Source organism: Mesoplodon mirus, assembly GCF_964341445.2.
Source record: "Mesoplodon mirus genome assembly, chromosome: 5".
Taxonomy (NCBI): Eukaryota; Metazoa; Chordata; class Mammalia; order Artiodactyla; family Ziphiidae; genus Mesoplodon; species Mesoplodon mirus.
Window position 1 is genome coordinate 44,309,130 of NC_138980.1, and position 18,557 is coordinate 44,327,686.

Genomic DNA, 18,557 nt, shown 5'->3' on the forward strand with positions numbered 1-18,557 from the left:
ATTCACTTCTGTGTTTCTAGGAGCGGGTCCATAGTAGGTGCTCAATGTTGCACGCCCGTGTATCAAGTGCTCAGTATGTGCCAGATTCTGTTCTACGTGCTTTTCCGTGGCTTAACTCGTTCCGTCCTCACTGCAACCTTCTAGAGCAGACACTATTATTACGGCCATTTCAACGGGAGGCAAACTGAGGCTCAAAGGGCACAGCCGGGATTCCAACCTACCAAAAGATGTGCCTTGGATAATGGTCAGCTACAATAATGAGACTCAGGAGAGGAGGGGCCCGAAGGGAGACATTAAGCACATCCCAATAACAACCAAAGAGCTTCCATTTCTCTCTCTCGAAACCGGAGGTAATAACCGCCTTCGCCCACAGCGTGGAGCCGAGATCCGCGAGGGTTTCGCCTGCGCGTGCGCCCTTACCCACAAGGCCTCCTGCGCCTGCGCACATTGCTCCGCCCCCTTTTGCAGCACTCACGGCGGCACTTTACGAGTCTGTCCCTTATTTCTCCTGTGAGAACACGGCCCGCCCCACCCTCGTGCGTAGTAGGCCTTGCCTTACTCTGCGTGGATTGGTTGTCCTTCCCACTAGCCCCTCTCTGACTGGCTCGCGTCGCTGCCACTCCATTTCAGCCTAGTGGCGCGCAGCGGGGCTGCTACCGGCGGGAACGTGAGCGGCGGCGGCGGTGGCGGAAGTGGCCGGGGAGCCCGGTCCCCGCCGACACCATGGTGAGGGCAAGACGACGGGGGAGCCGGCAGCCAAGGGCCCTCGGGGCGGGTGCTGGGGCAGGGGTGATGCGGAGCGAGCGTGCCATCCGGGCCTCGAGTCCTCCCCACCAGGCCCGAGGGGGTGGTTACTGAGACCGGGGACGGCAGGGGCTTCTCTCAGGACACCTAGCAAGTCGGTCTCAGGGGAACTTGGGACTGACCGAACGTGTAATCATAGTATAGCGGTCTAGCTGCAGTCTTCCCATTTTTCAGGTGGGGAAACAGGCCGGAGAGGAAGGGGACCCACCGAAGGGCCCGGTGAATGCAGCAGAGTGACATTTGGGGCAGGGAAGTGACTCCGAGTGCATCCGACCCAGTCTAACCTCATAGATTGTAAAGCTAGAGCGCCAGGAAGTAGGGGGCCGGTGTGCGTTCTCAAATTAAACCAATTTAGGGAATTTCAGGGCTTGTAAGGTCCTTAGAGCCGCACAACCTCCTGTGCCTCTCTTTTTCAGGCTGACAAACAGACCCAGAGAAGGGTTTGCTTCTTCCTGTGTCACACAGTCTGTTTTTCAGAGGGAGAGGGTGTATCCTGAGCTAAGGATGGACTGACTACATCTTCCCGAAAAGAAAAATTGAGGCCCTGATAGGAAGCCTCCCCAGGGCCATGGCGCTCACAAGTTATGGAAGTTGTAGATCTAACCCAGAGAGCGTCTGTGCCCCCAGCGTACGACAGGGAAACGGAGGTCCACACAGAGGAATTGAGAGCTGGGAGCTTCTTGGGAGAGTACCTGGCCCATCAGCACCTGAGTTGCTCTGAGATGGTTGCTGCACATTTTTCAGAGCCGACCATGAGAGCTCACTAAATTCTGGTCAGTGTAGGGATGGAGAGAGGAAGCAGGTTCCTCTCTGCTGGAGGGTAGAGTTCGTCTGAGGGACTGGGCAAAACTGGAAGAACGCATCTTTTAAGTTCCATGGAGACAGGATCTTTGTCTTTTATCCTCATCTAGTCCCAGAGCCTAGAACAGTGTCTGTGCGAAGTACAGATTCATTCATTCAGCCTGTTCCTGTCTTCTGAGGAGTGTTCAGGAGTGGACAAGGCATGACACACTGCCTGTTCCCTGTGGTCAGGGCAGGGCCGGAAGCAGGGGTGTGGGCGAGGGAGTGGGTGGTCTGCAACAGCTTCCTGAGTTGGGAGCCTCAGGATACCATTAGGTCTAGTCCTGGATTGGTCCAGGCCTGAGGGTCAGACCCCAGGCGTTCTGAGAAAGGCCAGAGAAAGGAATTCTCATGCCTGAAGCTTTTTTATGACTTTCCCGACTCCAGATGACCCTGTCTCCCCCTGAACTGGGTGTTTGGCCCTTTCCTGTCTCCCTGACACCTTCAAGTGTCTTCCATCTCCCCACCCCTGCCGCCGCCCCTTCCCCTTGGCTTTCAAGTTCACCGGGATCCTCCCCTTCCCTTCACCTCTGTCTCCAGCACTGTTTGGGGACAAGAACATAGAAGATGGCGAGATGTGAGCACTGCTTGGCATTGCTATCCCAATGCCACCTCTCCTTTGAGCAAGAATCCCCCCTGCCCCAAGTGCCTCCCTTGGTGGTGTGTGCCGTATTTGTTCAGAAAATATTTACTGAGTCCTTCACGTGTGCCTGGCCCGGTGTTCAGTGCTGGACAAAGTCCACACCCTCTGAATTTTCCAGTCTAGCAGGAGGCTTGTGGCACTTCCAGTCTAGCCAGGGAGACATAATAAATAAACAAGTTAATTAGAGACTGGCTACGTCCTATAATAGAAACAGCAGAGGGTGGCTCAGGTGGAAACCTTGTTCCCTTGATGGGATTATAATGAGGGCCTGGCCGAGGGAGCAGCCACCAGCCTGGGGAAAGGGCACCCCAGGCAGAGGGAACCGAGGAACAAAGCTTGGCCAGCAGCACCGGGCATGGTGTGTGAGGCGCAGAGTGGGCCAGTTTGCTGGAGCCGTGTCAGGCCTGGCTCTGTGGCCCGCCTAGGGGGCGGCTGCACAGGCAAGGGTTGTGAGCAGGTGCTGGACCCATCTGTGTCGTGGCCGTATTCTGAGGGCACACTGCCAGCAACAGCTAAGGAGGCTGTGGGTCCTTCAGGGCTGTGCTGCCAGTAGCTGGGACAGGGTGGCAACCTGAGAGGGACCGGCATAGAGGCTCTGTATGCCATTGAAGGACGTCTGTGGGTCCCCTGCTACTTTCAGCCTACTTTCCTCAGCTTTAGCGGGATCTTGCTCCGTGTCCCTGGGCAGGTCCCATCTGTTCTACCGCTGGTGCCTCATCTAGAGGGGCCTTGACTGTACTGCTGTGACCCTCCCTCCACCTCTCAGCACTGAGTCCATCTTCATTCTCGCCTTCCAGGGCTAAGCTGGCCCTGTCCCCTCTCCGCTGATCTGGGAGGAGGACCTAGGTGTGTCATCGCCCTGGTCCAGCTTCCCATTGTGGGCACAGAGAACAGGCTTGCCCAGCAAAGCGTGAGGCTTCTCCGTTGTAAAATACCCCCTGGGGGTGTGGCTCCCGCACACGCCGCTGAGCCTCCAGCTCTCTGCACCCAGTAGCATCACACGGATGCATTCCAGAGGAGAGGGCAGGAGCTGCAGGTTGGCCACATTGGGACCCCAGCCTGCCTGCCCACCCTCCTCGGAGCAGCCACCTCCTCTCCACGTGGCTCCTTCCTCCTTATCGTGCCCTTCCAGGAAGCCAGTGCAGGAAGTGGGCTTGGGCCTGGCTTCCTGCCGCCCCTGGATCTTCCCCAGGTGGCTCTTAGGGAAGGCCCGTGGGATATGAGATATTCCCCCCCACCAAGCCCTTCCATAGGGAGCCGTCCTCTGGGGGTTGAGGGCCCCTTGTGGTCTCCTGAGAGAGGCCTCACAGTCCCCACCACCTGGAGAAGCAGCTGCCCCCTATTGGAGGGTGAGGGTGGGCTGGGACTCCCCTGCCAAGATGTCCTGGAGCTCAGGCCAACTTAGATTCCAAAGTTACTTGGGCAAGGTGTGGTCCTTGCTGAGGCAGTTTCCCATCTTGTGGGGCCCTTGGTTTAGAACCTTCACCTGACTATACTGGATAGGCTGTTACTGGACCCTGGACCCAAACGCTGCCACCTGAGTCACCGTTCTGGAGACCCAGAGACAGGCCCCAGTGTATGGGTTGTGATTTGTGTACCCAAAATGAAAAGAACTGATTTTTTTCCCCCAGTTACACTATATGTTTTTTATAAAAAAGAAACTCAGTAATAATGGGAAAAGAACTATCTTGAAAGTTCATCTTATCAGGGGGAGTTTTAAAATCCCATCCTTTATTTGCTCTCACTTGCAGTGACCACAGGCTTCTGAAATGTTTCTTCCTCTCACCTGGTGAATTCCTCTATGAACACCTAGCTCAGATGTGGCCTCCTCTGATTGGGAGGCCAGTTGCGCCTGGCCAAATCACTCTTGGTTCAATCAGGGCTGCCCCCTGAAGTGTGGGCTCAGCGTGAGCTGGCTTCTGACAGATGGGGTCAAGTCAAGCTCCATCTCTCACTAGCTCTCTGGTGCTGGGCAAGTTCCTCAGTCTCTAAGCCACAGTATCTCCGTCCATAAAGTGGGTGTGAAGATAACCACCTACCATGCCGAAAATGAAAGGCCTAGCTAGAGCTGCATGTATTAACCTGGATGTATCTCAGAAACATCAGTGGAGCAAAAATTCAAGCAGCAGCAGAACCCGTGTGCTGTGATGCTGTTGATAAGCATGGAGGGCTACACCTGGTCCTGTCAGGAGTGGGACTATATGCAGCCTGAGCTACAAAGAAATGCCCGGAATGGTCAGCGTCAAGACCAGAGGGCAGCTGCCTCTGCGATTGCAGGGGTGGGGGTGTTCCTGAGACTTTTCTGTCCTAAACTAGGAGGCAGGTATGTGTCCTGGGCTTGGGCAGAGTTCAGAAGCTGCATTTCTGTCGGGGAATGTGTGCTCCTGGAGTCCCAGCCCTGCCCAGAGGCCAGGGCTCCACAGCGCTGATGAAACAAGTCATGTGCTTTTGTTTGCCTTTCAGCTTCCTTTGTCACTGCTGAAAACGGCTCAGAATCACCCAATGGTGAGTACATGCTGGTCTGAGATGGCACATTTCAGTGGGGACCAGCCTCAGCACAGGGACAGGGACACTGGGCAAAGGGTGAGGTGCCTCCAGCCAAAACCACTTCCTGCCTGTCCTCTTTTCCCTCCCACATGCGTCAGGACCTGTGTCATTTCTGCTCCTGATCAAAGTAATACATGCTTATTAAAAGTGTCAAATACTAGAGATTCAGAGAAAGTGGAAGCCCCTCTTCATTCATCTTCCCAACAATTTAACTATTCTTTGATATATACACATCTGGAAGTTTAACGTGTGTGTAAGCGTGAACGATTTTTTAAAATATGGATAGGTTCATGGGATGCTCATTCCCTAAGCTGCTTTTGTCCTTTCGTGATACAGTGTAGTATCCGTCGATATGTTCTGTTGTCTTTTTTTTTAATTCAGACGTTACTCACATACCATACAATTCAACCTTTTGAAGTACAGTTTAGGGACGTTCGGTACATTCACAGTGTTGTGCAACCACCACCTCTGTGTAGTTCCAGAGCAATCCTGTCACCCCAAAAAGTGACCCAGTCTCCATTAGCAGCTGCTCCCCACCCCCCACCCCAGCCCCAGGCAACCACTAATCTGCTTTCTGTCTCTGTGGATTTGTCTGTTCTGGACATTTCCTGTACGTGGGATCACACAACATGTGGCTTTTCGTGTCTGGCTTCCTTCACTCAGCATGATGTTCTTGGGGTTTGTCCACATTGTAGCATGTGTCAAAGCTTCGCTCCTTACGGCCAGGTGATATTCCATTCTGTGGATACATCACATTTTATTTATCCATTTGTCCACTGATGATGGACATTTGGGTTGTTACCACTTTTTGGCTATTCGTGAAGATTTTAGCTGCTGGGAACATCCATGAACACATTTTTCCATGGATGTATGTCTTCGTTTCTCTTGGGCAGATAGCTGAGTTGATTCCTTTTTTTCTTTTTTTTTTTCCAAACTTGAAAGTGATGACTTTACAAATCATATTTTAAATCTTAAAGTGGTTGCCAAGGGAAACGGGCAGAGTAGCTGGAAAATGTCTGCAGCACTGCAGAAGGCAGCAGGAGAGCGCATGATGTCTGCCAGGTGTCCGTACGGGGACTCGGCTGTATCGTCCTGCAGGCTCACCAAGATCTCACCCTCACCACGTCACTGTCACCCACCAGCGGGAACTTCAGCAAGAAGTCATAGGCACAGACCAGGCTGCCGCTGGCGCTCATTATGCCGGCGCCAGCGCCCATGCCCGGCCCATGGAACAATGCAGAGGTGGCGGCTGTGAGCCCAGTGCCTCTCCAGCCCCGAGAGTTGATTTTTTTTTTTAACTTTTTATTTTGTGTTGGAGTATAGTTGATTAACAATGTTGTTAGTTTCAGGTGTACAGCAAAGTGATTCGGTTATACATACACACGTGTCTATTCTTTTTCAAATTCTTTTCCCATTTAGGTTGTTACATAATATTGAGCGGAGTTCCCTGTGCTATACAGTACTTCCTTGTTGGTTATCCATTTTAAATATAGTCCTGTGTACATGTCAATCCCAAGTTCCCTAACTATCCCTTCCCCCCACCAATCCCCTCTGGCAACCGTAAGTTCATTCTCTAAGTTGATTCTTTTTTAAGTCTCAGCCTTTTCCTAGCAAAAGCCTGTCTTCCGCATGACGCACTTTTCCCGAAACATCAAAATAAGCAAGTAGTTATTGCAATGAAAAACAGTTTTTCCAGACCACCAAGGATCACACGTGTGCCATCACCGGGCACCTGCCCGGCCCCTGGCCACCCTTACTCATTCCTTTAAAGATGTGGGGGTTTTTTTGTCTGTTTGTTTCTTCCACACACAAAAAAATGGTTTCTTCGTAGAAAGTCTACAATGCCCAGCAAAGCGTACCGAGAAAGCAGAGCGTGTCTCCTGTAAGGTGGACCCCTGGGGGCCTGGGCACCGTGTGCTGTGGCCACTGGGTCCCAAGAAGAGCCGAGGATGTGTCTGAATGAGGCCCGGTGGTGGTGGTCTGCTCTTCGGGGTAAGTCTGCGTCTCTCTTGGGGCCTGAGACTGATGTGGGACCCGTTTTCTCTCCAGTTGGTGGAGCTCAAAAACGGGGAGACGTACAATGGGCACCTGGTGAGCTGCGACAACTGGATGAACATCAACTTGCGTGAGGTGATCTGCACGTCCAGGGTGAGTGCCCTCCACCGCGCGTTTGCACCCACTGCCTGGGGGCCTTGGGGCAGCTCCGGTCTGGTGGGCACAGTGAATGGGGGTCGTGTGGCCAGGACTGCGCACTGGGACCTGGGGCTTTACAGAGCCTCAGCGTCCTCGCCTCCAAGTGGGATAAAAGCCCTTCCCTGGACGTGTGGGAGGAGTGGGAGGGTGCCTACCTTAGCCTATACCACCGGTCATCCTGCCAGGGGCGGGGCCTCTTGCAGGGGCGGGGCCCGAGGGACTGGGCAGGATGTTGGGGGGGACAGCCGGACAAGGCTCCAAGTCTCTCTAGTGCCTTGGACTTTGCACCTGCAGGGATGCTGCCCGGCAGGCACTGAGCTGCTTCCGCATCCCCAGGTGCCACCCCTGACCAAGAAGGACTTGGACCTGGGGGGTGCTCCTGGCCATAAATCCCTGCTCTACAGGGAGGGGGTGGCCTCCAGGGCAGGCCCCACCCTCCTTGTCAGCCTCTGCTGCCTTTGGTCCTGGGTGTGGGCATTGCCCACCATGTGGGCCGTAGTGGCATGACCGTGGGATGTCCAGGCCACCACGGGGCTTGTTCCCCCTGAGGCCTGAAACCAGAAAGTGCAGGGCCTGGGTGGGGGAGAATGTTCTCCAGGGTCACTGGCCTTCCCCGCCTTGGGATGATCCACAGACTGATGAGGACGGTGATGAAGGCAGGACTCCCTCCCCCTAATCTGTACTGGGTTCTGCTAGAGCTTTCCTTTCACCTTGATTCCGGTCTCCGTCCCCCTGCCCAAGATAGCCCCTCATGTTACGGGGAGGAAGCTCCTGGGGGGCCCAGGCAGGGCCCGGCTGTCTTGAGCCACAGGCGGTGTGCCCCCGGGCTCACCACGCCAGCATACAGCAGAGCACAAGGCAGCCACTCTCACCCCGGTCTGTGCTCCTGGACAGTTCACACCCCAAAAGGCAGACAGAGGGCTGTGACCCCCTACCCTCACCTGCTCGGCTCTGTGACCTGCTTCCTGGGACCGAACTCCTGGTGGCAGGTGTTTCCAGTGTGCCTGTGGCAGACGGTGCTGCAGTGCCCAGCTGAGCGCTTGTCCTTCTGCACACCGCCGTTAGGTCTGTGTCCACTTCTGGGACCTAGAACCAGTCGCTGGGTCTCGGGGCAAGGTCCGGCCGGCCTCCACGGCCAGCTGAGACTGGACACGTGGCTCCCCCTGGGGAGTCCCTCTCTGTGACCCAGTGGTTGGGAGGAGAGGCTGGTGGGAGGTACCGCCTCACGCAGGCCAGCCAGAGTTCTCATCTGTGAACAGGTGATGGCAGCCCCTCCTTCCCTTGGGTAGCAGGTGGCTGAACACAGAGACCTCAGGGGCTGAGAAAGCACGGGAGAGCAAGGGTCGGGAGGCATTTAGCTGCCCCCGTGGAAAGCACGGTAAACTCTGTTCCTACAGGGAGCGTGCTGGGCTCGGCCTGCCCTTGGCTGAGGGAGAGCCTCGCGCTGAGCCGCCAGCCTCAGCCCCAGCCCTGAGCTTCCACACAATCATTGTTTCTGTCTGGCTGTACTTTGCATCCCCACGGACTTGGCCCCTCGCCTACCATTTCTGGGAAAGGAATGCTCTGGGGCCTCTTGGGGTTCCTGTATGGGTCGGGGGCTCTCGTGTGTGTTCCTGGGAAGAGTTGGCCCACAAACATTCCATTTGTCCCTGCTGAGTACCTCCACTGGGCTGGGCCAGATCGGCCCAGGCACCGCTGATGAGTGTCATGCAGGAGGACTGGGGGTTGCAGGGAGGCTGGAAGCAAGGCCTGTTGAGGGCTGGAGTTAGCCAGACATGAAAAGGTGGGAACAGCGTGTGCAAAGTGCTGGGGGCCGGAAGCCCACTGTGTGTGTTCCAGAAAGTTCCATCTGGACGGCACATCGAGTGTCGAGAGAGGGCAGCCAGGGTGGGGCTGGATCTCAGGCCCTCTGGAACCACACTGAGGAGTTTGGACCTCGTCCTTGGGCCAGCGGGGCGCTGATTGGGATCTAAGCAGGGAGATGTCTTGGTCTGATTTCTAGGGGTGTGGGGGGATGGGTTACCCAGGCTTCTGGCCTGGGCAACAGGGGTGGGGCTGGAGAATTCATCTGATGGATGAGGCCCCGGGCTCCCGCCCAGGGGCAGCAGGAGGTAGCGTGGAGGGAAGGCCTTGTGCTGGTCGCAGGGTATATGGTGGTGGTGGGGAAACAGTCAGCATCCTAAGAACTGCAGGGTTGGCGTTGCTCAGGAGTCTGCAACTTTACAAGCCCCTTGTCTCTCTAGCTTCCATTAGCTCCCCTGAAAACTGGCATCACTGGGAGCTGCCCCTGGCTGGCCCCAGACCTGGCTCCCCACCCCCCTCCTGGCCCTCTTCACCCATCACACAGGGTCTCTGTCCTGCTCACTTGTGTCCCATGCCCAGCTCAGACCCTGCCACGAGATAGTTGTGTGAATGAATGAGTCAGGGTGCATAGAGAGGGTTCCAGAAGGTGAGTTCTGGAAGGCTGGGGGCAGGAGGGGGAGGAGCTGGGCTGTGGCAGCACCTGGCGCGTGGGACAGCCTCACCCCTCTCCAGGCTTCGGGCTGCATCCCCCACTGGAGGACAGGCTGAGGACGCGGAGGCTTCTCACGAGGCCCTGCCCCACCCTCTCTCATGTGTGCAGGGCTGCCAAGGATCTGGAGAAATCCTGCTGGAGGGCGGCCCCTCCAGTGTCCCGTCCAGGACGAAGAACTTTGCAGCCTGCGGGGGCGATGCCAGGTGCAGGCGACCTGAGGGGACAGATGCTGCCCCTGCCATCTGCACCTGCTCTGCAGGGACCCTACCCCGCCACAGATCTGACACACACCCCCTCTCTCACAGGACGGGGACAAATTCTGGCGGATGCCCGAGTGCTACATCCGCGGCAGCACCATCAAATACCTGCGCATCCCTGATGAGATCATCGACATGGTCAAGGAGGAGGTGGTGGCCAAGGGCCGCGGCCGCGGTGGCCTGCAGCAGCAGAAGCAGCAGAAGGGCCGCGGAATGGGGGGCACCGGGCGAGGTATGCCCTTCTCTCCCTGCTTCCTCCCTAGCAGGCTGCTGGGGCCTCCCCATTGGCGGGGGTGACTCTAGCACGTGGCATCCGTCCCGGCCCAGTGTTGACATTCTTGGCTGGTGCCGTCATGGTGCCGAGGGCCTGGCTCTGAGCCCCTCCTACGTGGAGCTGGGGGGCTGTGACTCATGGGGCTCCTCTGCAGAACAGCTGACGCTGCTGGTTGCCGCCTGCCCCGCCGCAGGAGCCCAACCCGGGGAGCCCAGCTGAGTCCTGGTGGTCAGTGCTGACCCTCACCCACCTGGGCCCTCCTGCCCCACAGTGGCTCTCAGTGCTCCCTTAGGTCTGGGTCCAGGCCCACATAGACCTGGAACTTGAGCCCTGCCTGTGTTTCCTGGCAGGTGCTCTGGGCACCTCGCCAAGGCTCAGTTTCCCCTCTGCAGAGAGGGTCCTGTGGTGCCTGCCTCACTAGACTGCGGGTGAGTACCCCAGCGTGGGGCCCCAGCATGGGACCCTTCCCTGCTATGACTCCTTTATACAAAGCCAAGGTCATGCCTTTTGGATAGATCCCAGCATACCACCCTGAGATTATAAATCTGGCATAAAATTAAACTTGTGCAGTCAGCTGGGGCCTGAGCTCAGAGACCATCTGCAGACCCTGCCCTTCCCCGCCTCCCCCGCCCGGCTCCTGTTCTTGGAGGGACCTGGCTTTGTCTCTTGCATCTGGAGGGGCCTCCTGTATGCCAGGCCCGGGGCCCAGCTTGGGGGCTCGTGGGCAGGGCTGGGAAGGACACAGGAGCCAGCCATGAGCTGAGGCTCACGTGACAGAAAGGAGCCAGATGGAAGAGGGCAGGAGGGCACCCCAGGTGGAGGGTAGCCTAGGATGGGGGTGAGCAGGGTCCCAGGGGTCCCAGGACCTGTCCCCAGGGCTAGACTCTTCACTGGGGGCCACCACTGTCAAGTAAACTGCCTGAAGGAGCAGGGAGGACGGGGAGAGCGGCTTGCTTGGGCGGCTCCGAACGGAGACCACGGGGCCTTCCACAGCCAGTGGAAATCTCACAGGGGTCCCCGCATAGCCAGGCTCCCCTTGGCAAAGCTGGTCTTACCCCAGGAGACATGGGGTTAGGCAGACCCTGCCAGCATTGGCTTCTGTCCCCAGAGGGCCCCCTGCATGTCTGTGGAGGAAGGGGGCCTGTGTGTACATTTCTGTGTCCCCATGCTGCCCTGATCCTTCTGGGACCTCCCTGGGCCTGGGGCATGCCCTCCCTCCGACTACTCACCTCCCCCAACAGCAGTGCCATTGTTCCACGTAAAATGTATTTTGGAAACAGCCCCACCACTGACTGCAGAGGTCAGGGCCCAGGAGGCTCCCCTGCCCCTTCTCCGGGCTGGACACACACAAACCACCCAGTCGTTTCTCTCCTGGGCCAGATGCAGGTGGTGCCAGAGTGAGGAAGGCCCAGGTCCCCTGGTGCAGCTCCCAGCCTCACAGCTGGGGGTCATTGCCCCATCCCTGGACTGAGTCCAGGCCTTGTCCTAGCTCGTGCTCCCCCACCCCCACTCCTCCTGGAAGCCTTCTGGCTTTGTCCTGGTGACTGCCCTCCACCTTGGCCCCCAGCCCTCTCTTCTAGGAAGCCTGCCTCAAGCCCCAGTGTGACTTGGTGCCAACCTCTGTCCTCCCTGGCATCCTTCACACCCCTGGGGGGCCTGGTCTGGTCCCTTGTCACACTGAGAATATTCTGGAGCACTACCCATGCCCAGCCCTGGTCGACACTCCATCTCAGATTCTCAGCCTGCCCTTCCCGCCAGAGGAAGGATCACTGCCCCCACTTTACAGAAGTGGAAGCTGAGGCCCAGAGGGATTAAACAACTTGGCCACAGTCTAAGGATTCCAGTTCCTGGTCCCAGTCTACAGTGGGCCTCCCAGCCCAGCTCTGCTAAAGCCCCTTTCCCCTGTCTCACAGGTGTGTTTGGTGGCCGGGGCCGAGGTGGAATCCCAGGCACCGGCAGAGGTCAACCAGAAAAGAAGCCAGGCAGACAGGCGGGCAAACAGTGAGCCGCCCCTTTGTTCCCCAGAGACTGAGCCACCGCCACCGAGCATCTGCTTCCACCCGCAAGGCTGCGTTTCTACTCTCCAGTTTATGAGTCTGTTCAGAACAAAAAGAAGAGGCAGGTGTTGGGGGAGGACCCCCCTGCCTGTCATCTTGTGATCCTCCTCTTTTTTTGTCAGCCAGCAGTTCTACAGTTGGAAACGTTATTCTGTGCTTCTGGTTTTGTGAAATCGCAGCCAACTTGATTCCTGGAAGAGTCTGTGTTTAATGAATCTTTAAAGCCCTCACTCTTGTTTTAAGGGCAGGCATTTTCCAAACAGGTTTGTTTTGCATTTTGTGTTAGATCCCTGTGTGGTGAACAGACGGGAGGTTTTTATTTTAAGCTGTTTGCGCTGAGATTGACAGCCTGGAGAGTTTCCTGAAACACGGACCCCAAAGTTGCCTTTTCAAAATGAATCCAGGCGAACGTATGCCTCAGAAGCTGTTCTGGGGGACGACGCTGGGCCCTGTCCCTTCACTTCCTCTCTCCCTCTTTGTGTTACAAAAATAAAAACAAATACAACTACAAACTGTAAATCCATAATTCCTTTTGAACCACTGGGTGCATCTAGTAAGTAGTGTCCTCAGGAAATCACAGCCCCATGCAAGAAGTTTCCTTTTGTACCCTGTGGCCTCTCACTGAGGGGAAGCACTTTGTTGGGACACTGGTTCCCATGTCCCTCAGCAGCCTCTTACAAAAGGTGGAAGGCAAGACTGAGCTCTGGGCAGTAGGAGACCCCCTCCTCTCTTTGTGGGGAGGTGGGAGCCAGCGGGACACCCACAGCGCCTGGCCTTGCCACCAGTGTTCTGCCCTCGTCCCTGTTTTGCAGGCACCATGCACACCAGAGTTCACCGAGAGAGAAGCTATGACAGGCGGCTGCTTCGAGGAACACATGAGGAAGGTTTTCGTGAACCTTTTACCTCTTCTTCAAGTCAGGGCACTGCCTCTCCACAACCCGGTGATTTGCTTGAGACGCTGAGCCAGCACTTGTGAAAATGTTTCCGGTGACATGGTCTGCTGACCCATATTCCTGGGAACTGCAGAGACAGGCTGGCATTAGGAGGCCGGTTCCTGTGGGTGCGGGTTCTACCTGTCACGGGGTTGAGACCGGTTCTGAGGGGTGATCGGAAGAAAAGGTGGTGGTGCCTGTAGAACTGCCACTTAGGTCTGCAAAGTGCTGGCCTAGCTAGCTGGAAGACGTCTGACGAAGATTTCTCAGCCCCATCCTATCTGGAGAGTGCCGTTCCCTGCCACCGCTCTCACCCCCATCATTGCTTCTTCCTCGGGCCCCCCCTCCAGGGACCTGCTGCTGCCTGAATCCTTGCCTAGTGACAAAGCAACACTTTGGCATAGGTTGAGGACGGGGGTGTGGGGTCTGAGTGTGACCTGGGCCCTGAGAACCCACCTCCCTCATCACAGACGTGGGCTGTGCAGGGGCCCGGCTGACATGAAGGCGCGAGAAGGACGGTTGGGGAGGGAGGGGGCCGTGTTCACAACAAATGGGACGCAGAGTCCCATTATGGCCTCCGGGGCCTTGGTCTGGGGGGCTAGGTCTCCCCCCCTGCCGGGCGCGGGTCGTCTCCAGGCTTTGATGAAATCCGTGGGGCTCTGGTGTACTGCGCGGCTGTGAATGGGAAGCCCTTTAGGAGCCCCGCCCCTTCCTGCTCTTCGCAGTTTGGTTTTTCTTCCCTTACCCAGCTTTGGACCAGGAACGTTCAGACGTTCCCAAGGGCCCATTCGCAGCTGAGGGTCGTGGGTCCCGGACGCGCCCCGTCTCCGCGCGGGGGCGCATCCTCCGCGTGCTTAATCGCGGCTTCCCGCCCGCGCAGCCAGCCGCGCCAGGCAACCCTGACCTTTCCAGCCGGGCAGCCCGGGCTCCCAGTTCTCTCCTTGCCCGCTGGTGATATGAGCCGTTTCCCTGGCCCTGGCCGCTTAGGTGCCGTGGGCTTCCGGAAAGCGTCGTCCTCCTGAGCTGGGTGTCGGGACAGGCCCGTTTTCCAGTCTTCTTCCTGGTTGGTTTCAAGAAACTAGCCTCAACCCCTTCAACAATAAGAGAAACCAAAAGTGCTGGACTAGTTCCCACAACTCCTTCTTTCTGCCCTTCTGATGGTCTGTCCCCAGGGATTTTCACCCCCATCAGCTGACTGCTGCATGACCTGCAGCCTGCGGGCTACCTTAAGTGTAGGTGGTTAAGTGTAGGCGGTTCCTGTAGGCCCCGACCTCCTCCCCTTGGAGTTTGCTCCAGCTGCTTCAGGTCAGGGAGACCCACACACCCAGGGTGTGACTCAGCCTGGGGCCAGCGCCAGCCTGGATGGCCTTGCTGCCTCACCCTGGGGCCATGAGTCCATTTCAGAGACCTGGATTCAGTGGGCAGCCTCAAGCAGCAGCCCCGCAAGCTGGTGGTGGGTGGGAGGGTGTCTCTTGCTTTTCCGCCTGCAGAAGCCTGCACACACTTCTGTGCTGATTCCTCCTCTCCTGGGCCTCACCTGCTGCTCCAAGAGCACCTCCCCCGGGAAGCCCTGCCCCCAGACTGCTGCCTCCCACGTCCTCCAGGCAGGCTTGATGGCCGGTGTCCTCCCCACCCATTCAACTGGACCCTGGGGTCCGCATGTCCTGGCATCAGCAGCATGAGTGCCCCTACTGGCTCAGCATGTGCTTTGGTGTCCTCTGACATCTCTCTGTGGACAAAGGGCCGCTTGGCCTGTGGGAAATGGTCTGATGTCCACTCAAACGATCTCAGTGGGAGAAGCTGCCCGCCACAACGGGAGCAGAGGGCTGGCGGGGGGCAGAGGAACTGGGGTCACAGCTCCATCCCAGGCACTGGAGACTCAGCTGTGAATTAGGCAGAGAGTCCCCACCATGGTGGCCCTTATCTTCCACGGGAGTGAGCTGGCAACAAACAAGCTGAATGCATAAATTCAGAGTAGAAAGCAAGGGTGGGGGAGAGAGGTGGTCCGGGCAGGCCAGGGGGTGACATTTGAGAAAAGGGTTTGAGGGAGGCAAAGGAGCCAGCCATCTGGGGGAAGAGCGTTCCTGACAGGGAAACAGCCTGTGCAAAGGTCCTGTGCCAAGTGGTGACAGGAGCAAAGTGAGAGGACAGGAAATGGGGTGGGTGCAGGCCCTGAGCGAAATGGGAAGCCACAGAACGTTCTGGAACAGACTGAGGCAAGGGTGAAAGCCAAGAGACCAAGAGGAGGCAGTGCTGGGGGCTCAGCCCAAGGTAGAGGCCGCAGAGGTGACAGGAGAAGGGGCAGGGGTGCCGTGAGGGCCCAGGCAGACAGGCTTGTTGTTCTACAGGAAACTCAGGATGCTGGGGTGGGTCCTTTCCAAAGAGTAGAAGGGGGACATGGTCAAACCAATTCCCGAACAACGAGAAGCCTCTGGCCTCAGAAAGAGAGCAGGGAACAACAGGTAGAGGGAACAGCAAGTGCAAATCCCCTGAGCTTCCATGGCCTGCTTGGGAAGGGCAGAGAGGATGAAGAGACCCAGGGCTGAGAACTAACAACAGTCTAGCATGTGCCAGGCAGTGCCCAGGCGCAGACACAGAGAGGGTGAGTGACCCTCCCCAGGACACACAGCCCCCAGGACACACCACTCCAGAGCCTCCTCTGAGCTCCTCTCTCTGTCCCCTCGAACTTGGAGGATCCATTTACCTTCTCTCAGGTCAGTTGTGTCAGGTGTAGAATTAGGAACGGGGGCAGGTGAAGTCGGCACCTATTTTTTTAAAAATATTTATTTATTTATTATTTATTTTTGGCTGCACTGGGTCTTAGTTGCAGTACACGGGATCTTCATTGCGGTGTGCAGGGTCTTTAGTTGCGGCATGTGGACTTCTTAGTTGCGGCATGCATGTGGGATCTAGTTCCCCAACCAGGGATAGAACCTGGGCCCCCTGCGCTGGGAGCGCAGAGTCTTACCCACTGGACCACCAGGGAAGTCCCTCGGCACCTGCTTTAAAATTCACTCCGCTGACTATAGCCTCAGTTGAGGGACAGGGTTTGAAACACACAGAGGGCCAGCAAGTGTAACCCCACTGTGGTTCAGTTTCCTCACTGGTCAGCAGGGATAGTAGGGGACTCTACCTCACAGGGGTTGTTGGGAGGATTACATGGAGGGAAGGTGGTTGGTAGACACACAGCCAGTGCTCCATATGTGCTTTTCCCCCCACCCCCAACCAGGGATCAAACCCATGCCCCCTGCAGTGGAAGCGCAGAGTCTTAACCACTGGCCCGCCAGGGAAGTCCCTCATACGTGCCTGAAAACATAGGAGAGGCACTTCACCGAGCACCTGTGGAGTGTTTGAAACCGCACCCGGGACCCTCTTTATCTCCATAAGCCGTGGGGTCAATGTGATTGGCTTGCTGTCCAGGGGGGACCTGGGCAGTGGTGCCTCGCTACAGGGAGTGGCCAGGCCACTGTCCTCTGTACCCTGGAGCCCAGCACCAGATGCCTGGCCCCGGGCCAGGGAGCCGTCACCTTACAGGCCCAAGGTTCTGCCCTGAGAGCCCCCTCCTGGTCTTTCCCCAGCCACCCAGCAGTGACTCACCCGCACTCTGCCCCCGCTGGAACCAGGCACCGAAATAGTCACCCAGCTCATTCTCCGGGAGTGGCCATGGAAATATTTCAGGGCTGCATTCAGTGCCTAAAAATACTTGGCAAGTCCTCATGCATCTTCCCCTCCCTCATTCCCTTCTCTGTTCCTTTGAAGACTGTCCCTGTAAGCACCCCCAGGACCTGTCCCTCCACGCTGTACCCCTCCAGCACGTTAAGCATCCAAGGCCAGCAGGGCTGTGGGATGTCCCCAAGTGCCCAAGTCCGTGTGAAGGGTGGCGAGGTGGGCTCCCTCCCTCCCTGTTGCCATGGAGAGACTCAACAAGGTTCCCCGGAACTCTCTGGAAGGGCGAAGACTTTTCCACAACCCCCAGAAGTCTCGGTTCCTGGATGGGGAGGCCCGGGCGCAGCAACACTGTCCAGGGAGATCTTCATTACTCAGCAGTTTTCCTTAAAAATTAGAAAATGGATCTTGCTGTTTGTGTTCATGAGGCTGCTAGAAGCAGGCCCCTAGGACAGGGCCCCCAGCTGGACTGAATTCCATTGCCTTCCCTGCCCACTTGCTTTGGGACCCCACATAGGTTACAGATCCTTCTCCCTCCCCCAGGGGAACAGACCATCCCCTCCAAGGGACCCAAATATCTTTGATGTCATCCCAACCACTCAGCCTCCCGAGCACACTCCATCCTAACCACCAAGCCCCTTGACCTTTCCTGTGGCCACAGGAAGGTGAGGGAAGCAATTGGAGTCAGACTGTGCCTTGGCCCCCTGGGGTCTGATCCAGCTTCTCTGTCACTTGAAACCTCCAGCTAGAGGGAACAGTAGGCACAAAGGCCCTGGGGAAGGTGCATGCTGGGTGTCTTGGAGACACAGCAGGTTGACCATTATTGCCTAAAGTCCACACTTTATTCAGATTTCCTTAGTTTTTACCTAATGTCCTTTAAAAAAAAAAAGGAGGTAACATTCACTAACATAAAATCAACCATTTTAAAGTGAGCAATTCAGTGGCATTTAGTACATTCACAATGTTGTGCAACCACCACCTGTATCTAGTTCCAGAACATTTTCATCACCCCAAAAAGAAACCCCACACCCACTCCCTCCTCCTCAGCCCCTGGCAACCACTAATCTGCTTTCTGTCTCTATGGATTTGCCTGTTCTGAACATTTCACATAAATGGAATCACATACTATGCAGCCTTTTGGGTCTGGCTTCTTTCACTCAGCGTAATATTTTTAGGGTCCATACATGTTGTAGTGTGTATCAGTGCTTCATTCCTTTCTTTGGCTGAATAATATTTCGTTGTATGAATAGATCACATTTTGATTATCCTTCATCAGCTCCTGGACATTTGAACTGTTTGTTGAGTTTTTACTCTGCGTTGGGCACAGTTCTAAGCACATAATCCCCACCCCCCACTATAAAGTCATACTGTGCTCACCATGCCAATTTCACAGTTGAAGAAGTGAAGGCATACCCTGGGGGGTAGAGGTAATTGGGAAACCAAGAATTAAACAAGATACACAGATGAAGACCCTAAGGGTCTTCCAGGCAGGGAGAGCAGCATGTGCAAAGGCCCTGAGGTGGGAATGAGCTGGTGTGATGGAGGAAAAGTGCAGAGGCTGGTGTGGCTGGAGTGGAGTAAGTAAAGAGGGTGGAGGGAGGTGGGCAGCAGCTGTGGGGCCTGAGGAGTGTGGGGAAGGGTCTGGGCTGTACCTTGAGATGGAGAGACTGAAAGACGCAGGAAGAGGGGGAGAGACTGAGAGCAGGAGAGAGAGAAGGGGGCCTCAGCATCTTGAGGCCTGGACCCAAGTGGCCAGGGGGGTCTTCACCCACATCCTCCCAGCCCAGACCCCTCTCTGATACCTTGACTGCATGGGCATGAGGTAACTG

General features: G+C 56.5%; 1 protein-coding gene across 1 annotated transcript; it reads left to right on the forward strand.

Annotated features, from left to right (window-relative positions):
* The first annotated feature begins 591 nt into the window (after positions 1 to 591).
* Positions 592 to 12,642, forward strand: LSM4 (LSM4 homolog, U6 small nuclear RNA and mRNA degradation associated). The gene is made up of 5 exons (XM_082622242.1): positions 592 to 726; positions 4,751 to 4,792; positions 6,884 to 6,982; positions 9,848 to 10,031; positions 11,987 to 12,642. The coding sequence occupies exons 1-5, from the start codon at positions 724 to 726 to the stop codon at positions 12,076 to 12,078; spliced, it is 420 nt and encodes a 139-aa protein (XP_082478368.1). The 5' UTR covers positions 592 to 723; the 3' UTR covers positions 12,079 to 12,642.
* Positions 12,643 to 18,557: the final 5,915 nt, after the last annotated feature.